Raw genomic sequence first — 17,887 nt, forward strand, 5'->3', positions numbered from 1 at the left:
ATCTGCTACTGTTGGGCCCTTGAGCAAGGCCCTTAACCTGCTCTACTCCAAGGGGGCTTTATCATGGTTGACCCTGTGCTCTGACCCCAAACTCCAAAGTTTTACTGTGCTGTAATATATATGTAGCAAAATAAAGGCTGATTATTATTATTATTATTATTATTATTATTATTATTATTATTATTATTATTATTATTATTATTATTATTATTACTGATGATCATTAAAAACAATACTGATCAAAACAGTCTGAGAGCATGATTAGGTCTGGTGTGTGTGTGTGTGTGTGTGTGTGTGTGTGTGTGTTCGTGTGTTCAGGTGAGTGTAAATATGCTATGATAGTCACTAATATTATCCTTTATCTGAGTAACAAACACCAGTCAGTTTTTAAGTCTGTGACCCTGTTACTCCTTCATCCATATATCTTTATCCTAGTGGATGCTCCTATATGCTCATGCTCATACACACACACACACATTCTCACTCTAACATTAGCTTTGTAACAAAAATTTAAACCATGACAAAAATGTGAAAAAAAAACATGTTCTGATGTACGTACAGAGAAGAAAGATACTAACCCTTGCAAAGCAGGGATGTTTCATTACGAACCCAGGCGCACACATGAAAAAACAAAACACATTCCTGACTGTGATAGATTGCTCGCTCCTCTACAGTGTACTTTCCATGGCGTGAAGATGTGAGAGGTGGGCTCTGTCTATCCAAAGCGATTGATGGCATATTTTCCACACGGAGGCCGGGGTATGCAGGACCCTCATGCTCCACAGGTGTTCTGCCTCTAAGCTCTCTCAGCTGTTTGGCCACGCTCAGATTCATCACTGTTCACATCAGTAACACTGAAGATTTGGGTCAATGCACTAAATTATATACAGTAGAACGACATGTTAATAGATGATGAATTTAGAAATACATGCGGCTCTGTAGTAAAAATGCATAAACTAGATAGATAGATAGATAGATAGATAGATAGATAGATAGATAGATAGATAGATAGATAGATAGATAGATAGATAAGAGGATAGATAGATAGATAGATGGATAGATAGATAGATAGATAGATAGATAGATAGATAGATAGATAGATAGATAGATAGATAGATAGATAGATAGATAAGAGGATAGATAGATGATAGATAGATAGATAGATAGATAGATAGATAGATAGATAGATAGATAGATAGATAGATAGATAGATAGATAAGAGGATAGATAGATAGATAGATAGATAGATAGATAGATAGATAGATAGATAGATAGATAGATAGATAGATAGATAGATCTTGTTAGTTTTGTTGTGAGTGAATGCTAGCAAACAGTTTAGCATATGTTATTAGCTAAGCTAAATCTGTTATACATATTTATTAGCATGATTTAATGTACGCAAAAAGATAAAAACAAAATATATATATTTTACATTTTCTTCTATTCTATTAACAATTGTTTTTGCTTCTTTCTAGAAAAATAGAAAAGTAAAGAAAAGTTACGATTTTAAAATTAAAATATGTTAAGAAATATGTTAAATAATCGTAGACTCTGTGTCTTGTGATGTTTTAAAAGGAAATTCTCGATCATTGTTACCTGGTCTTGGTTGAGGGCTACTATAAAATGTGTCTTGTAATGTGAATTAAAAAAAATTTATAATGTGTTTATAATGTGACTACATGTAAATAAAATCGACTGTGAGAATTCTGCATGAAGTTTGACCAATCTTGTCAAAATGTTCCTGATATCCTACATTTCTCTGGATTTCAACATCACATGAATGATGAGACTCGGGAAAAAAGAAGGCTTGTCCAAGCTGTCATACATCATCATGCAAATTATTTATAATGAACCCTCTTCATAATGAAGTTTGCATCTCCCAATGAAAATTCTTGGGTGTTTAACGATAATAGAAATAAACAGACATGACAGGAGTTATTGCCTGGATCAAGATGTCATGAGTCATACTGTTTACTATGACTTATAAATGGGCTCCACCTTGTTTTAAAAAAAAAAATTCTATTTATTCTTGTATCTAATCCTGTTCACAAATCCATACAAAGAACCAACAAACTTCAAAACTTCTTCAAGAATCTTCGAAAAAAAATTCCAAAGTCACTGAAATATTTCAAGATTATTCCATATCAGTATTCAAAAACAGATATTATATCAATACACAAAAATAGAATAATCATAAAAAAACTATTTATTTTATGAAGAGGTCCTAAACAAATTTAGTGGTCCTTAGTGGTTAGCACGTTCGCCTCACACCTCCAGGGTCGGGGTTCGATTCCCGCCTCCACCTTGTGTGTGTGGAGTTTGCATGTTCTCCCCGTGCCTCGGGGGTTTCCTCCGGGTACTCCGGCTTCCTCCCCCAGTCCAAAGACATGCATGGTAGGTTGATTGGCATCTCTGGAAAATTGTCCCTAGTGTGTGAGTGAATGAGAGTGTGTGTGTGCCCTGCGATGGGTTGGCACTCCGTCCAGGGTGTATCCTGCCTTGATACCCGATGACGCCTGAGATAGGCACAGGCTCCCCGTGACCCAAGGTAGTTCGGATAAGCAGTAGAAGATTGAATGAATGAATGAATGAATGAATGAATGAAATGATTCTGGTCTAATCCAGGTCTAATCTCTAAGAAAAAAAAAACTAATTGGCATCGTCTAATTTACTGTTAACAAATAGGGGGAAAATTTTGGTTATTTTTTATTTTTTTGTAGAACCCAGAACTATAGCTGTCATTAACAAACTTAATAACAGGTGTATTTTGAAAGTGATCAAAATTCACATGCTATTAGCTAGACGTTAAACCCAACATGTCCACTAGGAGTCACCCTGGATTATACAATCGCTCACTTTAACCTTTATCTTGATCGCCATCTGCTGGTCAATTTGTATAACGCTGCTAAAACATTACCAAACAGCTAAATTCTATTGATATCGAAATAACAATAGAATAAAAAAACGCATAATTATATATACAAAGTACATGATTATATTTAAAAAAAAAAGTCTTAACTATATATGTATATATTAAACGGCTTATATTAGCAACAAGGAGAGTTTATCAGCTTGACTTAAATATTATTTTTTAGTCTGTTTTATTGCTTTTATTGCTTTATAGCACTTTTCAGTGTCACGGTGGCCGAGAGGTTAAGGCGTTGGACTCGAAATCCAATGGGGTTTCCCCGCACAGGTTCGAATCCTGTTCGTGACGATTTTTTTTTATAAATCCAATGGGGTTTCCCCGCTCAGGTTCGAATCCTGTTCGTGACGATTTTTTTTTTATTATTTTTTTCAAACACTATCATGTCATTAAATATTCTTAAAATACAAAATAATGAAGTAATGCCTTCACCCATACTCAAAAACGACATTTTATGGATCATTACTGTAAATAATTCGATATTTTATTGTCAGCTGTGTGGTTGTCTTTATGTTCTGAAAGACACTGAAACACAATCACACTTAACAATAACGCTGCTTCTGATTCTGATAACAACATAACCAGGTATGTCATCCCAGGAGCACATCACAAATATTCTGTGTCTCTTTTAACACAAAACGATTCATTTTCGCGCAGATATTATTGTAACTTTATTTACGCGAGTACATAATATAATTCATAAAGATAATTTATATATTTGAATGCATGTAATCAAATCATATCACACAACGTCTGCGACAGTACGAGGAAACGGGAAGCGCGTGCGAGGGTATTTCCTTAACATGTGGGCACATTGGTTACTGTGAATTAACCAAATGTCCAGATCAGGGGTGTACACCAACGCATCTAGCAACGTCTTTGAGGTTTAAACGTGAGTTGCTCATATAGTTGTGTTTGTTTTATCAAACGTATCACTGGGTCTAATTATCAATATATGGATTTGCTTTGACAAACAGAATACGTTGTCGAATCTGATTCTGTATGGCTCCCCTATGTGAAATAATGGTATGAACCGGCTTGTATAAAAGACGCAGCGCGCACACGTTGGCGTTGTTCTCAGGCTTTTGTTAGGGCGGTAGTGTGAGTTGAAATGTTAATGCGAGTCGATACGATTTTTTTTTTTCTCCTTCTCTCCCCCTTTTTTTGGTCGCGTTCAGGTTTTAATGTAATCGTATCACTATAAATGTCTCATAACCCATAGATCACGGGTTAAATCAGTGCAAAAGATCCATTGTCGAGTTTATTATGAACGCTCATCATGGCAGAGTTCTCACCAAAGAAAAGTTAGCTAGCTTCGCTTATTTAGGCTTGTTTTTCGCACTAACTTCGGCGTTTTTTAAGCCACGACAGCTGGAATTTGTACAGGATGTTCGTGTAGCTCCTTCACTTCACCTCCCTCAGTGTGTAGATACAGAAATGATTAGCGGAAATAACAACGCCGGCTAAATTTCAGCTGATTTCCAGATAAAAAAAAGCAAACACCTGAACGGTTATATAGTTAATCAGCTGTACAGCTCAGTGATAACACGGACAGCGTTCTAAAGCTCGGTATAAACACTTTTTTTTTTATTATTTTTATTTTTTTAGCTGATTTGGGCTTAACTTCACTGACTTCCCATTTTGAGACACTATCCACTATTTCAGGTTTTATTATAACGCAAATTCTTGAGCAGGTCGAAAGAACGAATCCGTTTAAAACCAGTTTTAACTTCGACTCGAGTCGCTGTAACATTTTCCCAGCTCCATTATACTGTATACGTGTATTCGGTTAGCTTAGCTTCTTAGCTTAGCTTAGCGTGCACTGTAACACAGTGTAGTGTTAGCATTAGCACCGTTAGCTTCTGTTTCTTCTTCACCTCCCTCCTTTTTTTTCCTCTTTTTTTTATTTCCCAGCAATGTCGAATATTAACAACGACGCCATAAGTTTGATCAAAGACGTCAAACCGGGATCTAAGAACCTGAATATCGTCTTTATAGTTCTGGAGATCGGTAAGTTGTTGTGGTAAGATTTCCTCCCCTAACGGTTCGGTGTGCTACAGTCTGCTGCGCATGCGTGACAGCGTCTCTCAAAGTCTGTGCGCGTGGCTTCGGTTGTTCTGTGTTCCGAATGAAAACGAGGTGTGTTTGTTTTCCAGGTCGCGTGACAAAGACAAAGGACGGACACGAAGTGCGCTCGTGTAAAGTGGCTGATAAGAGCGGCAGTATCGCCATCTCCGTCTGGGATGAACTTGGTAGCCTTATCCAGCCTGGAGACATCATCCGCCTTACACGAGGGTAAAAGCTTCTAAAGGAGCGAACGGAGACGCTTAAAGACAATAATTACAAGCAACAACTCTACTCTTCATATAGGGTCACGTGCTCAGACCTCACTTGTAGGAAGTGCATGCTGATATTTATCACCTGTATATAGTTATATATGTATAATGCTCCAAGATGAGCATTGAAATTGAAAAAGCTTGTAAACTGTAATCAATGATGAATTGAATGCACAAGTCAGGTCACTCTTAACTGTAACAGTGCATCAGGAAGTGTGATGTTAGAATACACACCCTTCTCCAGCTGTTCAGGGGGAAATAATGCATTACAACTATTTCTTCTATACATATGTGGCACCTCAAGCCATCTATACATGTAAACTGTTACAGGTGGATTTTTTTTGTTTTTGTTTTTTTGCTTTTAACATATTGCACAGCCAAGGAGACTTAAACAAAGATGCTATGTATAAAATGAACACACAGCTGCATAATATGTAAAATACTTCTGCTAGAGAAACTGGCCAGTCAAATTTGGTGGTTTTAAATGTTCACATCCTGTTTTTACATCCTGACAACATATGACCGATATAAGACTTGAACATCCAGGTTTTAATTAATCTGTTATTTAGATAATTAGGGATCTTCAAACAGAAATCACTTGAAGGAACGGAATCAGGAAGCCCTGTTGTACAGAGGCGTGGATGTAAAACATGTTTCCTCATCTGTGAGGCTCAATCTTCCGACAGTACATCTGTGCAGGAGCCACTAATGAATACACATGTTGGTTATCTACAGTATTCAATGTTTTACCCTTTTTGTTTTGTAGTTATGCGTCTATGTGGAAGGGGTGTCTTACATTATACACAGGCAGAGGTGGAGATCTGCAGAAAATTGGAGAGTGAGTAGCAAGATCTGGTTCTAAACCTAATCTTTGATCATCTGAACGGTTGGTGTTCAGTGTGGGGATTTATTCACCATTAACGTTTGTGCTGTGTGTTGGTGTACAATATTTAAAAACATAGGTTCTGCATGGTGTACTCGGAAGTACCGAACTTCAGCGAGCCAAATCCTGATCTGCTAGCCCAAGCCAACCAGCAGAACAAAACGGTAAGACTGAAACCACATCAAGGAGCATTCTCAACTGGTTCTCTTTTGAAAGCTTGATAAGTAGTCTAACAAACTGAAATTTATTGGATTGAAGTCTATACTCATCCAGTGAAGGAGAACTGAGGACTGATTTCACAGATCAGACATGATCTTTTGCTGAACTCATTTGAACTCTTCCCCTGAACTGGGACAGGGAACTTTTTTTTTTTTTTTTTTTTTTTTTTTTTTTTTGGTTCAGATATTCAAAGTGGCTTTTCATCTTTCCATCTAAATAGGGTAAAGACCAGCGTGGAAACTCCCCACCTTATCAAAACACACCACCTGTCCAAGCAGGTATGAAAACCAGTCAGTCGTGATATGATGTAGACAGTATGGTGTGCACAGCTGTTCCGCAGCAGACTAATACTGTGCTCCAAGAGGTTCTTGCAATTTTCTAAGAGATCAGATTCATTTGAATGTTTTTGAATGGCAGGAAACGGCACCATGCAGACGTATCCCAATAATGGCACCAATCCGCCAGCCAACTTCGCAGCTCCCGGTAGAGCGAACGGCCGTGTTCCTGGAAACGGCCCGCCACTGGTCACTGTAGGACAACCTGCACCTCCTAAACCGTCAGTCACCATCAGCAACGGCAGGGACCCTCGACGTGCTTCTAAGAGATGAAATGCACTCAAAGCTTGAATCTGTTTAAAACCTTATTTTCCCTTAAATAACTGCCAATTAAGAGACTTCAGAGTCTAATATTACAGTGCAATCAGCTGTGTATTGACTTTGTCCTCTTTTATCTAGGACTGTTAGAGTTTCTGGAGAACAGTTGATAATATTTAAGATCTCCACCTCCTACTTCTCGTCGTCTTTAGTGCCGATCTCAACATGTGCCCTCGTTGTGGTGTTTCAACCATCCACACTTACTTGAACACTTAATGCACTTTCTTCACTTAGTTTCTAGTGAATTGCTGTCAATGGAATTCAGGAGAGGTTTATCTGCTGTTAACGTGCAGGCGGAAGCCACTGGCTGCCTTTTTCTTTGTATGGAGAGGAGCAGGGACACCCTTCAGCCAAAAATCCTACCAAAAGTGACTGTGCAAGAAGTGATTTGTTCAAAAGTGGTTTGATTCTGACACTTAGGTTTATTTAAGTAGAAATAAAACTAAAAATGAACAAATGTGGTTATCTTTTCTCTGGTTTTGTATTACATTTCTGTTGGCTTGGGGGACTGACTACATCATGGGATGAAACAAACTCCACAGTTGTCACATTCAGTCCACAAAACAGCCCTCTATCACTGATACCTTATCAACCCCTTCTTTATTATATAACTCATGCCCATGCACACATGTCCTCCAGTGTAACTCAGTACGAATCTCTTTCCCTATCCTCAAACATGTTAAAGTGCCCAAGAAACAATGTATGTCTGCACATATGTACAGGTGTGCACACAACACAGCTGTCTGTGCCCACTGCTGTGCTGCAGGAATAACACATGCATGTGTTTGGGGTTGTTTACAGCTTACACTGGAACTGCCATGGCCAAAAAAAAAACCAGTGAACATCTTAACTGATGTCAGTCTCCCACTGCTGTGACCTGGGTTCAAATCCCAGGCAGTGAAGCACCCAGGTACTGATGGGGTCATCAACTCTGGGCCATGCCCAAGCCTGGATACATTGGGAGTGTTGCCTGTGCCAAAAATCACCAAACGGAGCAAGTGAAGGACCACAAAAGCACAACATAAACATAACTCATTTAATATGCTGAAGCATAACACTTTCTGTAAAATTGGAATAAAATTACAAATCATTTCTCCGAAACTTCTGTATTTCTACACTTTGTGTCCCCCAAACAGCATTTAACACAAATACACAAGCTCTCTATATATTTTGGCAGAAATGAGGCTGGGTGCACACTTGCAAATGACTTTATTAACCTGAGATTAAGTGCAGTTCATGAGATCAGGGACAGAATGCTGAATTTGGATGGTCAGGTTTTTTCTTTTTTTATTCGAGTGCAACAAGAGATTTATCTTTATAGTATTTTCAGCTGTTTAGCCATTCTTTTTCTGTGCACTGTGCAACACTAAAGTTCGACACTTGTATCACAAGCAGAGTTGCCAAGTCTACTGGTTTCCATTATTTTTTAAATATTGGCACAGGTTAAACTTTTGACATGTTGATTACATGTCTTACTCTAAACAATGCCTATTCTATCAATGAGAAAACTTATGAGACGCAGAATGTTATCTTAAATTGTTTAAAAAAGAACAGATCGGAAGGATTTTATTCCCCAGCTGTGAATATTAAAGTAAAATGATTGTGCACGATTGCTACTATACATCACTGATTTTTAAGTTGTGTATAATGTATTATAATATTATATTTATGGCATTCAGCAGACGCCCTGATCCAGAGTGACTTACATTTATTTCAATTTATACAAGTAAGCAATTGAGGGTTAGGGGTCTTGCTCATGGGGCCAGCAGTGGCAGCTTGGTGGACCTGAGATTCGCACTCATGACCTTCAGTTCAGTAGTCCAACACCTTAAACACTAGGCTACCACATCCCACCTAATGTGTAACAGTGAGTGTAAAATGTTTTATAAAGATGAGAGAAATATTTAGTTTTGGTATTTGAGAGAGTTTAACTGGTTAATTGGCAGGTTTTGTTACAGAAGTCTGGCAATCCTGATCACAAGTGCACCAAAACCAATAACTCAGAGCACCGTTCATTTCCCAGGTGGATGTCTGTCAAGCATCTCGGCTGTAGTAGAAGCTCTAGTACTACATGTGCACTCCGTGGAGCTCCTTCCAGAAGTGTCCGATATCCTGAGACAGCGCTGTTTCCGCCAGTTTCTTACACTCGAGCGGCGTGAACCCGACCAGGGCCGTTCCTCTTGTCCTCACACCCCGACTTCTGGCCAGTTCAGCTACACGTGTGGTGATGAGGGAAGCTGGAGCATGGCAGAATGTCTGATCCCCAACTATGAATGCTGGCCATGATTCTCCTCCAGCAGCTGAACTATGGACACTTTCTACATTGCAGGCAATTTCCACCATCCCTTCATGTGGAAGAGCGATGACCTGCACCCCCGGGATTCCTCCTGGACTAGACTCCCGGATGGCTGAGGCAACGTCCCGCCCTAACGATACTTCCTGGGTATCGATGGTTACGTTGCAATTCATTACATAATGGCTTGCTCCGATGCCTTCCAGAAGAAAATAAAGTTCAGGTTCTCACATTCAGAGGCTTTTCACTTTCATTTGCTGAAATATATTTACATTATTTGTGTTATTGTCCATGCAAATACTTCCATGATTGTAAATGTAATCAGGAAAGAGATTATTTCCTGATTACATGTACAAGATGAGCTAAGCTCAATGAAGAACTGTTTGGATTTTTTATGGTTCCACTTTAAAGAGTGAGGTAAAATACTAAATAATACATGGCTAATCAAGCTTATTAGGGTCTTTAATATTTATTTTATTGATATATTTATTAATGTTGCATTGGAACATCAAAGTCTACAGTCAAGGTCCTCCTGCCTAATAAAAACACAATAAAAACTTGAATCAAATATAAGCAATAAGTATACACTCCGCTTCTCACCTGTTAGTCCATATCGTCTCCCAGGCAGTGGTCCAACGTCAGGCCGGACGGCAGCCATGTTGGGAACCTTTCTGAACCAGCCGAACTCTTTCCTCCTGTGAGCAAGGCCACGATGCAGCGGTCTATCTGCCCAGCCAAAGAAAAACACACTGGTGCCTGGCACTTGCTCAATCAGAGCAGTGCCAATAGCTAAGCAGGGAAGATGGCACACGGTTGTGAATGCTTTTCGAGTAATATTCTAGAGCAAATACCTACAAGCTTACTTAATATATTACCTTGAGCCTTTTTTGCACAATCCTCCGTGCTCACTTCCTCTCCCAAAGGGTAGAAAGGCACAAGATCCACAGCTCCCATGCAAGGGTGGATTCCTTCATGCACCGACATGTCGATCAGCGAGAACGCTCGCTTGGATGCCGACAGAACCACATCCCCTGTAACACAAGAGCCAGCAAAAAAAAACACCACCTTTTTAAAACAATTTCCCCTAATGTATAGTGTAGAATCCCGCAATGTACTGCAGCAGGTTAGTGTCCGAATGAAGTAGACTTTATGTCACATATAGAACAAGAGGGAGTTGTGAATTAATGGACAGAATTGTCCACAATTGATAAAATAGACAATAAGAGGATGTCACCGATTAGCTCAATGTCTGCCACAATGGTGAGAACGGAACGGTTGTAGTCACGATCACTGAAGATGTTTAGGACAGTCGCGCCTTTTCGTCTTCCCCCTAAGATATTCAGTGTAAAAAGGAGGAAATGTAATAATATGTAAGGAATAAAAATTATGGGGGCATTTTGTTTAAGATAAACAATCAAGGACGGATGCTGGGTAATGAAGCCTGACAGGAAGCGCTGTACAGTACATGTGATTTGCTTGGAGATATACCACAGATCAGTTTCTTATCTTGATTCTGATTACTTAGAATGTGTTGATTTTCATTCATTTTCATTAGTAGCATTGCTCCAGTCGTTTTGAAGAAGACACTAAGATTATTGTCTTTGTGATGTCTTCTGACATGTCAGTCTTCACTACAGGCAGCATATCTTTTTGTTTGTTTTAACCTCGAAAGAAAGAACAAAGCTGATTAATTACATAACCTAAGTGATGGCAGGAACTTGTCTCAACAAGAAGTTCCACACCCTTTCGAAATAAACGGTTTGAAGCGTTTATACAATAAATTAAAAAGGTTTATTGGCTGCAAATTGCTGTGGTATAAGAGGAATAAAACAATCTGTATGCTGTTATGTTATGCCAGATGCAGCAGCATCTTGGTAACAGTAAGTCCACTGTAGCTTTGCATTGAGCCTCATCACATCATCCTGTCGTTGATTATTTACATATAAATGCACAGTCATATATAGTGAGTCACCATGCTGGTGGGTGATGGCTGCATGTGCCACCTTCTCTACCACATCTCTGTCCAGAGCCTCAGAGATGTTCAGAAGACACGCAACCAGGCGGCGACTCAGAGCTGAGGTCATGCCTTAAAACATAAGAAACAAAGTGAAACCTTATGACTATATAAAACACTGTGAATTGTGTGGCACTTACTTGCACTACCAAAGTCGACCTTTTAACTCCGCTGATTTACAAATCAAACCGCGGCAAAGCTGCAGTTTAGTATATGCTTTACAGATCAGTTTCTTTCGGGCTTCCGCGAAACGGATCCAAACTTCCGTGTTTTCCTGCCAATCCTGAGTCATTGTTCGCGCATGCGTAGATGTGTAGTGTATTAATCCTGCGAGATTATCGGAAATAATTTAATCTAGAGTTGTTTTTGTTTTTTGTTTTTTTTAGCCATGTTGTAGTAATAATAATTAGAATATAAAATAATATAGTATAAAATATCAGCGTCGGCAGATGATCGGTCCTTATGAAGATGTGTGTATTTGTTTATTACGTCTAACTCGTGCACCATAATAAACGGTCACGTGCGTGTAATATGCGTTAGTAAGGAGCTTTGCACGTTTTTTTTTTTGGTATAGTAGGTTTGGAGGTGGAGGACTGTTGTGTGCGGTGATGAGCAGCAGTTCAGGAGGTCCGGGTCCGGGTCGGGCGTCGTCTCCTCCCGGTCGCCTGCTGCGACTCTGCGGTGTTCCAGGCTACGAGCAGCACCGCATGAACGACGTCTTACTCCTGCGGCCTGAGCCGAAAGAAACCCAGGCGACTGGAAACGAAAATGCACACGTCGTGTTTTTCCCCGGAGATATACAGGTTAGTCCGAGCTGCACGTAATGAACAATTTGCATTCATTCAGAGGACAGTATCTCATGTAGGTTCAGAAGTGAGATAGGATGACGGTACCGGATGACGTCATAGTATCTCACGTATGTTCAGAAATGAAAGCGGATGACGTCATAGTATCTCATGTTCAGAAGTGATAGAGGAGGACGTCACAGGATGACGTCATAGTATCTCGTGTATGTTCAGAAATGAGAGGATGACGTCATAGTATCTCATGTATGTTCAGAAACGAGAGAGGAGGACGTCAAAGTATCTCGTGTATGTTCAGTAGTGAGATGTATTCTTGTTTTGTGGTGCTCTTATTACTCCAAAATATATTTTCAAGAAGAGGAAAGGCGTTTAAAAAGAAGTGAGTGTGTGTGTGTGTGTGTGTGTGTGTGTGTGTGTGTATGCATTTTTTTATTTGTGTGTGTTATTGGTAACATCGGAGTGATTGGTTGATGCCGATCTGTGATGAGCTGAGAATAACACTGGTGATTAGTGATCGTTGGGAATGATGGTATTCAGCAATTGTAGTTAATGATTTTGACCAGAATCAGCTCCCTACGTTGCTAGGTTACCAGAGAGCGAGTGCCTTTGTTAATGCAACCAAACTTGCTTCGCAACGTTTGTTTTCTTCCGACGAAGAATAAAAAATATCTAACGTTTTATCGAACACATTTTTTATTGATATCGATCATGTGTCTATCGCGATACATATCGTTATCGTTTTATCGCCCAGCCCTAATACATATCTGGCATGAGAACAGTAAACATTTAAATAGTAAGGATTTACATACTAATTGAGAAATTAGAGATGGAGAATGAGTTACAAAATGAATTACACAACACAGTGGGGAGAGAACACAGCCCTGAAGATCTCTAGTGCTGATGGTGTGGGTGTTGGATGTGAGTTTTCAGAGCCTCACTCGCTGCTGCCCATCTGTCAGGAAGCTGGTGATCCACTGACAGATGGAGGTGGGTACAGAGAGCTGTGTCTGTTCATTCATGAGGGTACCTGGAATGATGGTGTTGAATGCAGAGCTGAAGTCCACAAACAGGATTTACATGGTTTGTCCAGATGTTGGAGAATGTAGTGCAGTCATTAACTGAAAGCTGTTTTTTCAGCTTTTCAGAGGGGTTTTGTTTTGCCACTCATCTCTCTATTTAGTGTGTATTTGGCCTGTTTGTACAAGGCTATGTCCCCAGTTCTGTAGGCATCCTCTTTGGCATGGCGAAGCTGTTTGTGTTATGCACTGAAACAAGGTTTGTCATTGTTGAATGGTAAATAACTCCTGTAGGGAAGATACGGGTCCTCACAGAAAGTGATGTTTAATGTCATGGTGTCAGTGAGCTCATCCAAATCAGCAGCTGCAGTCTCAAAAACACTCCAAACTGTGAGGTCGAAGCAGGCTTGTAAGTCCCGCTCTGCTTCATTTGTCCATCTCTTTACAGATCTTACAATAGGCTTAGCATAGCTGCACAGGGAACATCATGGTATGGATCCTTTAAAACAGTGTAGCAGTGGTCCAGTATATTCTTGTCCCTGGTGGGGCATGTGATATGCTGTCTGTATTTAGGCAGCTCACGGGTGAGATTAGCTCTATTAAAATCACCAAGAATATAATGTAATTATAATAAAAGATTCTGGATAACGCTGCTCTGTTTGTGTGATTCAATTCAATTCAATTTCAATTCAGGTTTATTTGTATAACACTTTGGGCAAGTCCAATGGGCAAGTCTGAGGTGACTCAGGCAGCAGTGGCAAGGATGGTAAAGGACGATGGTAAAGGACGATGGTAAAAGAAACGTTGAGAGGAACCAGACTCAAAGGGGAACCCATCCTCATATGGGTGACACTGGAGGGTGTGATTATAATTATACAGTCTGATAAATGTTGTATTGATACAAAAGATCACATGGAGTTCACATCTCCTCGGTAGTATCGCATAGTCTAACTGGAGCTGGTAGATCTCTAGATGCCTCAGGATTCTCACAGATCTGAACTGATCTGCTAACAGTTCTAACGAGGAGAATCACAAAGCTCCAGTAAAATGTCTGACTGCTCAAACGTCGGAAAAGGTTGTTTGGTGTGCTGTGTCTGATGTCTAGGAGTTCAGCCGTGGATGACTGCTAAAGTGCATGTGTTGCTGAAGACTTAGAGACCTAGCCTTCAGAGCAGTGGCCAGGATGGCCCTAAGAACAGCAAGGGCAAAACTGTCCCGAGCCATCAGAGAAGCAAAACGCACACATGCCAAGACAATCCACAGCAATTTCCTGGACAGTGGAGACACCCGGCGCATGTGGGGGAATGTACACGGGAATGTACACGACAATGAAAACTGTGGTGAATTCCCGTGGTAAATAATATGGCCTGCATCTAACAGTCACAAACGCTACTAATGGAACAGTAGCTAGAAACAAGCACAGAGTTTTTGCCCCTTTCCCTGTTTATGTAAACACACACAAAACCACCACGAGCCTTACCGCACAGAGCTGCATTCATGTTGCCATGAAACAAAGTCAGCCCATCTAGCTGAATGGCGGCATCTGGAACTCAGTGGAATTAACTCTCGCCGTGTAGTGCATTCTAGTTGGACGAAGTCCAGTTTATTGTCCAGGGAGCAAACATTTGAAAGTATAATGGACGGGAGAGCCAGCCGGCTAGGGTTTGTTTTTAGCCTAGAACGGACACCCAACCGCTTATGGCACTTCCGCTTCCTCGAGCACCGCTTTCAGTCGACGCCACGGACTGGAGGTCTGGCCTCCGCAGCAAGCTGAGGTTGCGAAGCCTTTCCAACACGACATCGTGCAAGTTGGTTGTTGCACGATTTCTGTACTGTATTAATTTCACACGCATTTACATTAATAGTGGTAGTTGAGGGTAGCATAAATGTTTTATAAGTCCTGCTACTATAGACTACTGATGCAAGGCTAGATTAACACACACTGAGAAAATGAAAGATGAAAGATACATTGTAGGGACAAAAAGGGAAGTTTGTGGACACCTAAACATCACACCCATATGTTTCTTCCACAAAGGGTGCTTTTGTAGCTGAATGAACACAAATCCCCACAGCCACGCTCAAACATCTAGTGGAAAGGAGAGTGGAGCTTATTGGGTGTGATAGTTGGGGAGCACAATAGTGATGCGAGGGTCCCGCTTTTATGAAATTATTGGCCCGCCGCACCCCGCCCCGCAATAAATTGACAATTTCTTTACCCACCCAACCCGCAGGTTATGAGACGACCCACGCATCACTATTGGAAAATCCTTTGTTCATATAGTATGTTACTGTTTAGTTTCCACTGATGGAGTCAGTAAAACAGGTTGGGTTTACTTAACAGTTTACTTATTTATAAAGTTACAGGTTGCACTCAGTAACTGTATAAATGTGGGTGGAGCTGAGAAACTTGAGAAGTAGAACATTTTGTCCAGCTGAAGTTCGGATTGTACTTTTGCACGCTCTCATTAAAACGTTTATCGTACATGTGATTTACTCGATGCACAAAGATTTTTTGAAGAATGCAAGGATTTTGGGATTTTATTTTTTACGAGGATTATGAAGCCTGAGTACTTTTTAAAAATATACTTACATTGTGTTTCTGAGTGTTTTCCAGTTTTTTTTGTGTCATTTAAAAGCCATCACCTGCATTGTAGCTGTTGTGATATTTCTCTCTCTCTCCTTCCAGAACTTCCATCAAGAGATGGCTATGCAGCCTGATGCATCTCCATGGCTCTCGTTCAGTCTGGAGAGAGTAGCTTTATCACTGGGTGTCCGCTTCCCAGGTCAGCACGTGTGGCTTGTGCGTCCGTCACAGCTCCACCTGCACAAGTTCAGCTGCTACACCAACTTTGTTTCCTGCGACATGTTCGGTGCACCTAAACACTCGCCTGACTATGGGGCCGTGCGCCACTTACGAGCCCTCTTGAGCCATGCTATGGAGCGAGCGGCCATCGCCAAACCTTTGCCACCACTAGGAGGTGCTTCAGTGCCCTGTCCTCTGCCTGAAGGCTTCTCACTCACTTTAGTTGGCTTCAGTAAAGGCTGCGTGGTGCTGAATCAGATGGTACACGAGCTGGCGTCAGCCCGCACCGACCCAGAGCTGAGGCAGTTTCTGGACAGCATCTCTGACATGTACTGGCTGGACGGCGGACACCCAGGCACCGGGGACACGTGGGTGACAGATAAGTGGGCATTGGCTGAGTTGGCATCTAGCGGAGTGGCTTTGCACACTCACGTCACTCCCTATGAAGTTTGCGACCCTGCGAGGGCGTGGGTGGGACGTGAGCACCGGTGCTTTGTAAAGACGCTGGAAGAACTCGGTGCCCGCATCACACAAAACCTTCACTTCGAGGATGAGCCAGCGTGCATCGCTAACCACTTCCGGGTCATCGAGGAGTTCTGAGAGTTGCATGATTACATCTTCAACTGACCCAAGTCTAAAGCTTTTACACAGCTCGTATTTCTGCCTCTTTGGTCTGCAGTCACAGTTCCAGTGTCTTACATTTGCTTCTCAAACAAAAACTGAAACAACAAAATATTTTTTTGTTCTGCTTCTTAATGATGAGCCATGTCTTAGTATAATTTTAGACATAACGTGTATGTTATTCATAATAATGATCAGTTTACACTGAGAAACATGGATGCCAGAAAGACCTCGATGTAAACCTGGAAGCTGAATGTTTCCTCCTTTTAGAAACAATGTCCAAATCGTGTGGCCATGTATTTAAAATTTATTTTTTGTCAGATGATGTTCTGTCATGTTAGAACGCAGTTATCACTGATAGTGTGTAGCACAAAAAGGGGTGGACAAATGCAGGCAAGTAAACGCTTCAGTGTCACATGGTTTGCTTTCCTGGAAACCTAATTGGCTAAAAATGGTAGCTATGTTAAAACATGTCTTATAATGCACATCACGTTTCATCATTAGGTAAAGTTTCTGTCAGAACAGACTATCTATATTAACATGTTTATAAATAATATAACATTTATTTATGTAGAGTAGGAGGAGTTAAAAAAAATGGCAACCTCTTCACTTCAAATCACATCACAGTACAGTGTGTAATGTTTCTGCATGTACAAAAACAACACATTTCTCCATATCATACCTGACTCGAATACAAATGAAAAACTAATAGATCAGACACACGTGTTTGGCCCAGGCTTCTGATCTGTCCACTCCTGCCTAACCTAATGTTTACAGTCAACACTGATAATTCTATGATGTAGTTACTTAGCTCTAGTAGAACATGTGTGAAATATTCCAGTTCGCCTGTAATGAACACCTGCTCGGCTATGCACTAGGTTCCGATTGAACTTTTCCTCTCGGCTGCAGCGCACTTATGTCCCCATTCCATGCCGTTTGTTCTGTTGTGTTTGTACTTAATAAAGAAACGCTAAGCTACAAGAGTCATGTATGTTCAATAACTGATACACACCATGATTATCTGGATTATGAGGTTATGGGAGAAGAAGGAAAGAAAGATTCCACAGAAATACAGCTTTTATACTTGGTCAGAACTGGAAGTGTGAATCAGGATGGAAACAGAAAGCTCCAATTATCAATTATCAAACTTGAGACCCAGCATGAGTTTTGCAGTTAAAAGAAAAAATAAATACACACCATCATAAAAAAACAAAGTATGTGTGGCATGTAGTTCTCCAGGTTTCTAAAATGACACGTCGATGCACGTGTTGATCCTTGAATTCATTTAAATAAATTACTCCTTTGCCTCCTTCTGTCTTG

General features: G+C 40.5%; 3 protein-coding genes and 1 non-coding gene across 7 annotated transcripts; 3 read left to right on the forward strand and 1 right to left on the reverse strand.

The window, feature by feature from the left end:
* Positions 1 to 3,135: 3,135 nt before the first annotated feature.
* trnas-cga (transfer RNA serine (anticodon CGA)) lies at positions 3,136 to 3,217 on the forward strand. Its single transcript has one exon. It is a non-coding gene; the product is annotated as a tRNA-Ser (tRNA).
* Positions 3,218 to 4,000: 783 nt separating this feature from the next.
* On the forward strand, positions 4,001 to 7,474 carry nabp1a (nucleic acid binding protein 1a). The gene is made up of 7 exons (XM_060875792.1): positions 4,001 to 4,495; positions 4,841 to 4,936; positions 5,083 to 5,221; positions 6,029 to 6,100; positions 6,225 to 6,309; positions 6,585 to 6,642; positions 6,782 to 7,474. Exons 2-7 carry the CDS (start codon positions 4,843 to 4,845, stop codon positions 6,970 to 6,972), a joined length of 639 nt encoding a protein of 212 aa, XP_060731775.1. The 5' UTR covers positions 4,001 to 4,495; positions 4,841 to 4,842; the 3' UTR covers positions 6,973 to 7,474.
* A 118-nt stretch (positions 7,475 to 7,592) lies between these two features.
* Positions 7,593 to 14,732, reverse strand: ftcdnl1 (formiminotransferase cyclodeaminase N-terminal like 1). 3 transcript variants are annotated; one of them, XM_060875786.1, is made up of 6 exons: positions 11,484 to 11,744; positions 11,283 to 11,396; positions 10,545 to 10,640; positions 10,186 to 10,341; positions 9,911 to 10,099; positions 7,593 to 9,509 (listed from the first exon to the last, which is right to left on the reverse strand). In XM_060875786.1, exons 1-6 carry the CDS (start codon positions 11,614 to 11,616, stop codon positions 9,085 to 9,087), a joined length of 1,113 nt encoding a protein of 370 aa, XP_060731769.1. In that variant the 5' UTR covers positions 11,617 to 11,744; the 3' UTR covers positions 7,593 to 9,084. The 3 variants fall into 3 exon arrangements, with proteins under 3 accessions (XP_060731769.1, XP_060731770.1, XP_060731771.1); XM_060875787.1 differs by lacking the exon at positions 11,484 to 11,744 and adding an exon at positions 14,714 to 14,732 and having other exon boundaries at positions 7,795 to 9,509; XM_060875788.1 differs by having other exon boundaries at positions 7,795 to 9,509; positions 11,465 to 11,571.
* On the forward strand, positions 11,656 to 17,548 carry c8h2orf69 (chromosome 8 C2orf69 homolog). Of its 2 annotated transcripts, none has more exons than XM_060875790.1 (3): positions 11,656 to 11,794; positions 11,899 to 12,127; positions 15,830 to 17,548. In XM_060875790.1, exons 1-3 carry the CDS (start codon positions 11,787 to 11,789, stop codon positions 16,544 to 16,546), a joined length of 954 nt encoding a protein of 317 aa, XP_060731773.1. In that variant the 5' UTR covers positions 11,656 to 11,786; the 3' UTR covers positions 16,547 to 17,548. The 2 variants fall into 2 exon arrangements, with proteins under 2 accessions (XP_060731773.1, XP_060731774.1); XM_060875791.1 differs by having other exon boundaries at positions 11,674 to 11,794; positions 11,902 to 12,127.
* Positions 17,549 to 17,887: the final 339 nt, after the last annotated feature.

The sequence above is a fragment of the Tachysurus vachellii genome, chromosome 8, assembly GCF_030014155.1.
Source record: "Tachysurus vachellii isolate PV-2020 chromosome 8, HZAU_Pvac_v1, whole genome shotgun sequence".
NCBI classification, from domain to species: domain Eukaryota; kingdom Metazoa; phylum Chordata; class Actinopteri; order Siluriformes; family Bagridae; genus Tachysurus; species Tachysurus vachellii.

Bases quoted from the DNA above. Each gene is read 5' to 3' on its own strand.
- nabp1a (XM_060875792.1), top strand. From the start codon at position 4,843: ATGTCGAATATTAACAACGACGCCATAAGTTTGATCAAAGACGTCAAA. The intron at 5,222-6,028 runs GTAAAAGCTTCT...TTTGTTTTGTAG, and splicing joins ATCATCCGCCTTACACGAGG to TTATGCGTCTATGTGGAAGG. The intron at 6,643-6,781 runs GTATGAAAACCA...TTTGAATGGCAG, and splicing joins CACACCACCTGTCCAAGCAG to GAAACGGCACCATGCAGACG.
- ftcdnl1 (XM_060875786.1), bottom strand. From the start codon at position 11,616: ATGACTCAGGATTGGCAGGAAAACACGGAAGTTTGGATCCGTTTCGCG. The intron at 10,342-10,544 runs GTGACATCCTCT...CTTGTGTTACAG, and splicing joins GGCAGACATTGAGCTAATCG to GGGATGTGGTTCTGTCGGCA. The intron at 10,100-10,185 runs GTAATATATTAA...TTCCCTGCTTAG, and splicing joins TTGTGCAAAAAAGGCTCAAG to CTATTGGCACTGCTCTGATT.
- c8h2orf69 (XM_060875790.1), top strand. The intron at 12,128-15,829 runs GTTAGTCCGAGC...CTCTCCTTCCAG, and splicing joins TTTTCCCCGGAGATATACAG to AACTTCCATCAAGAGATGGC.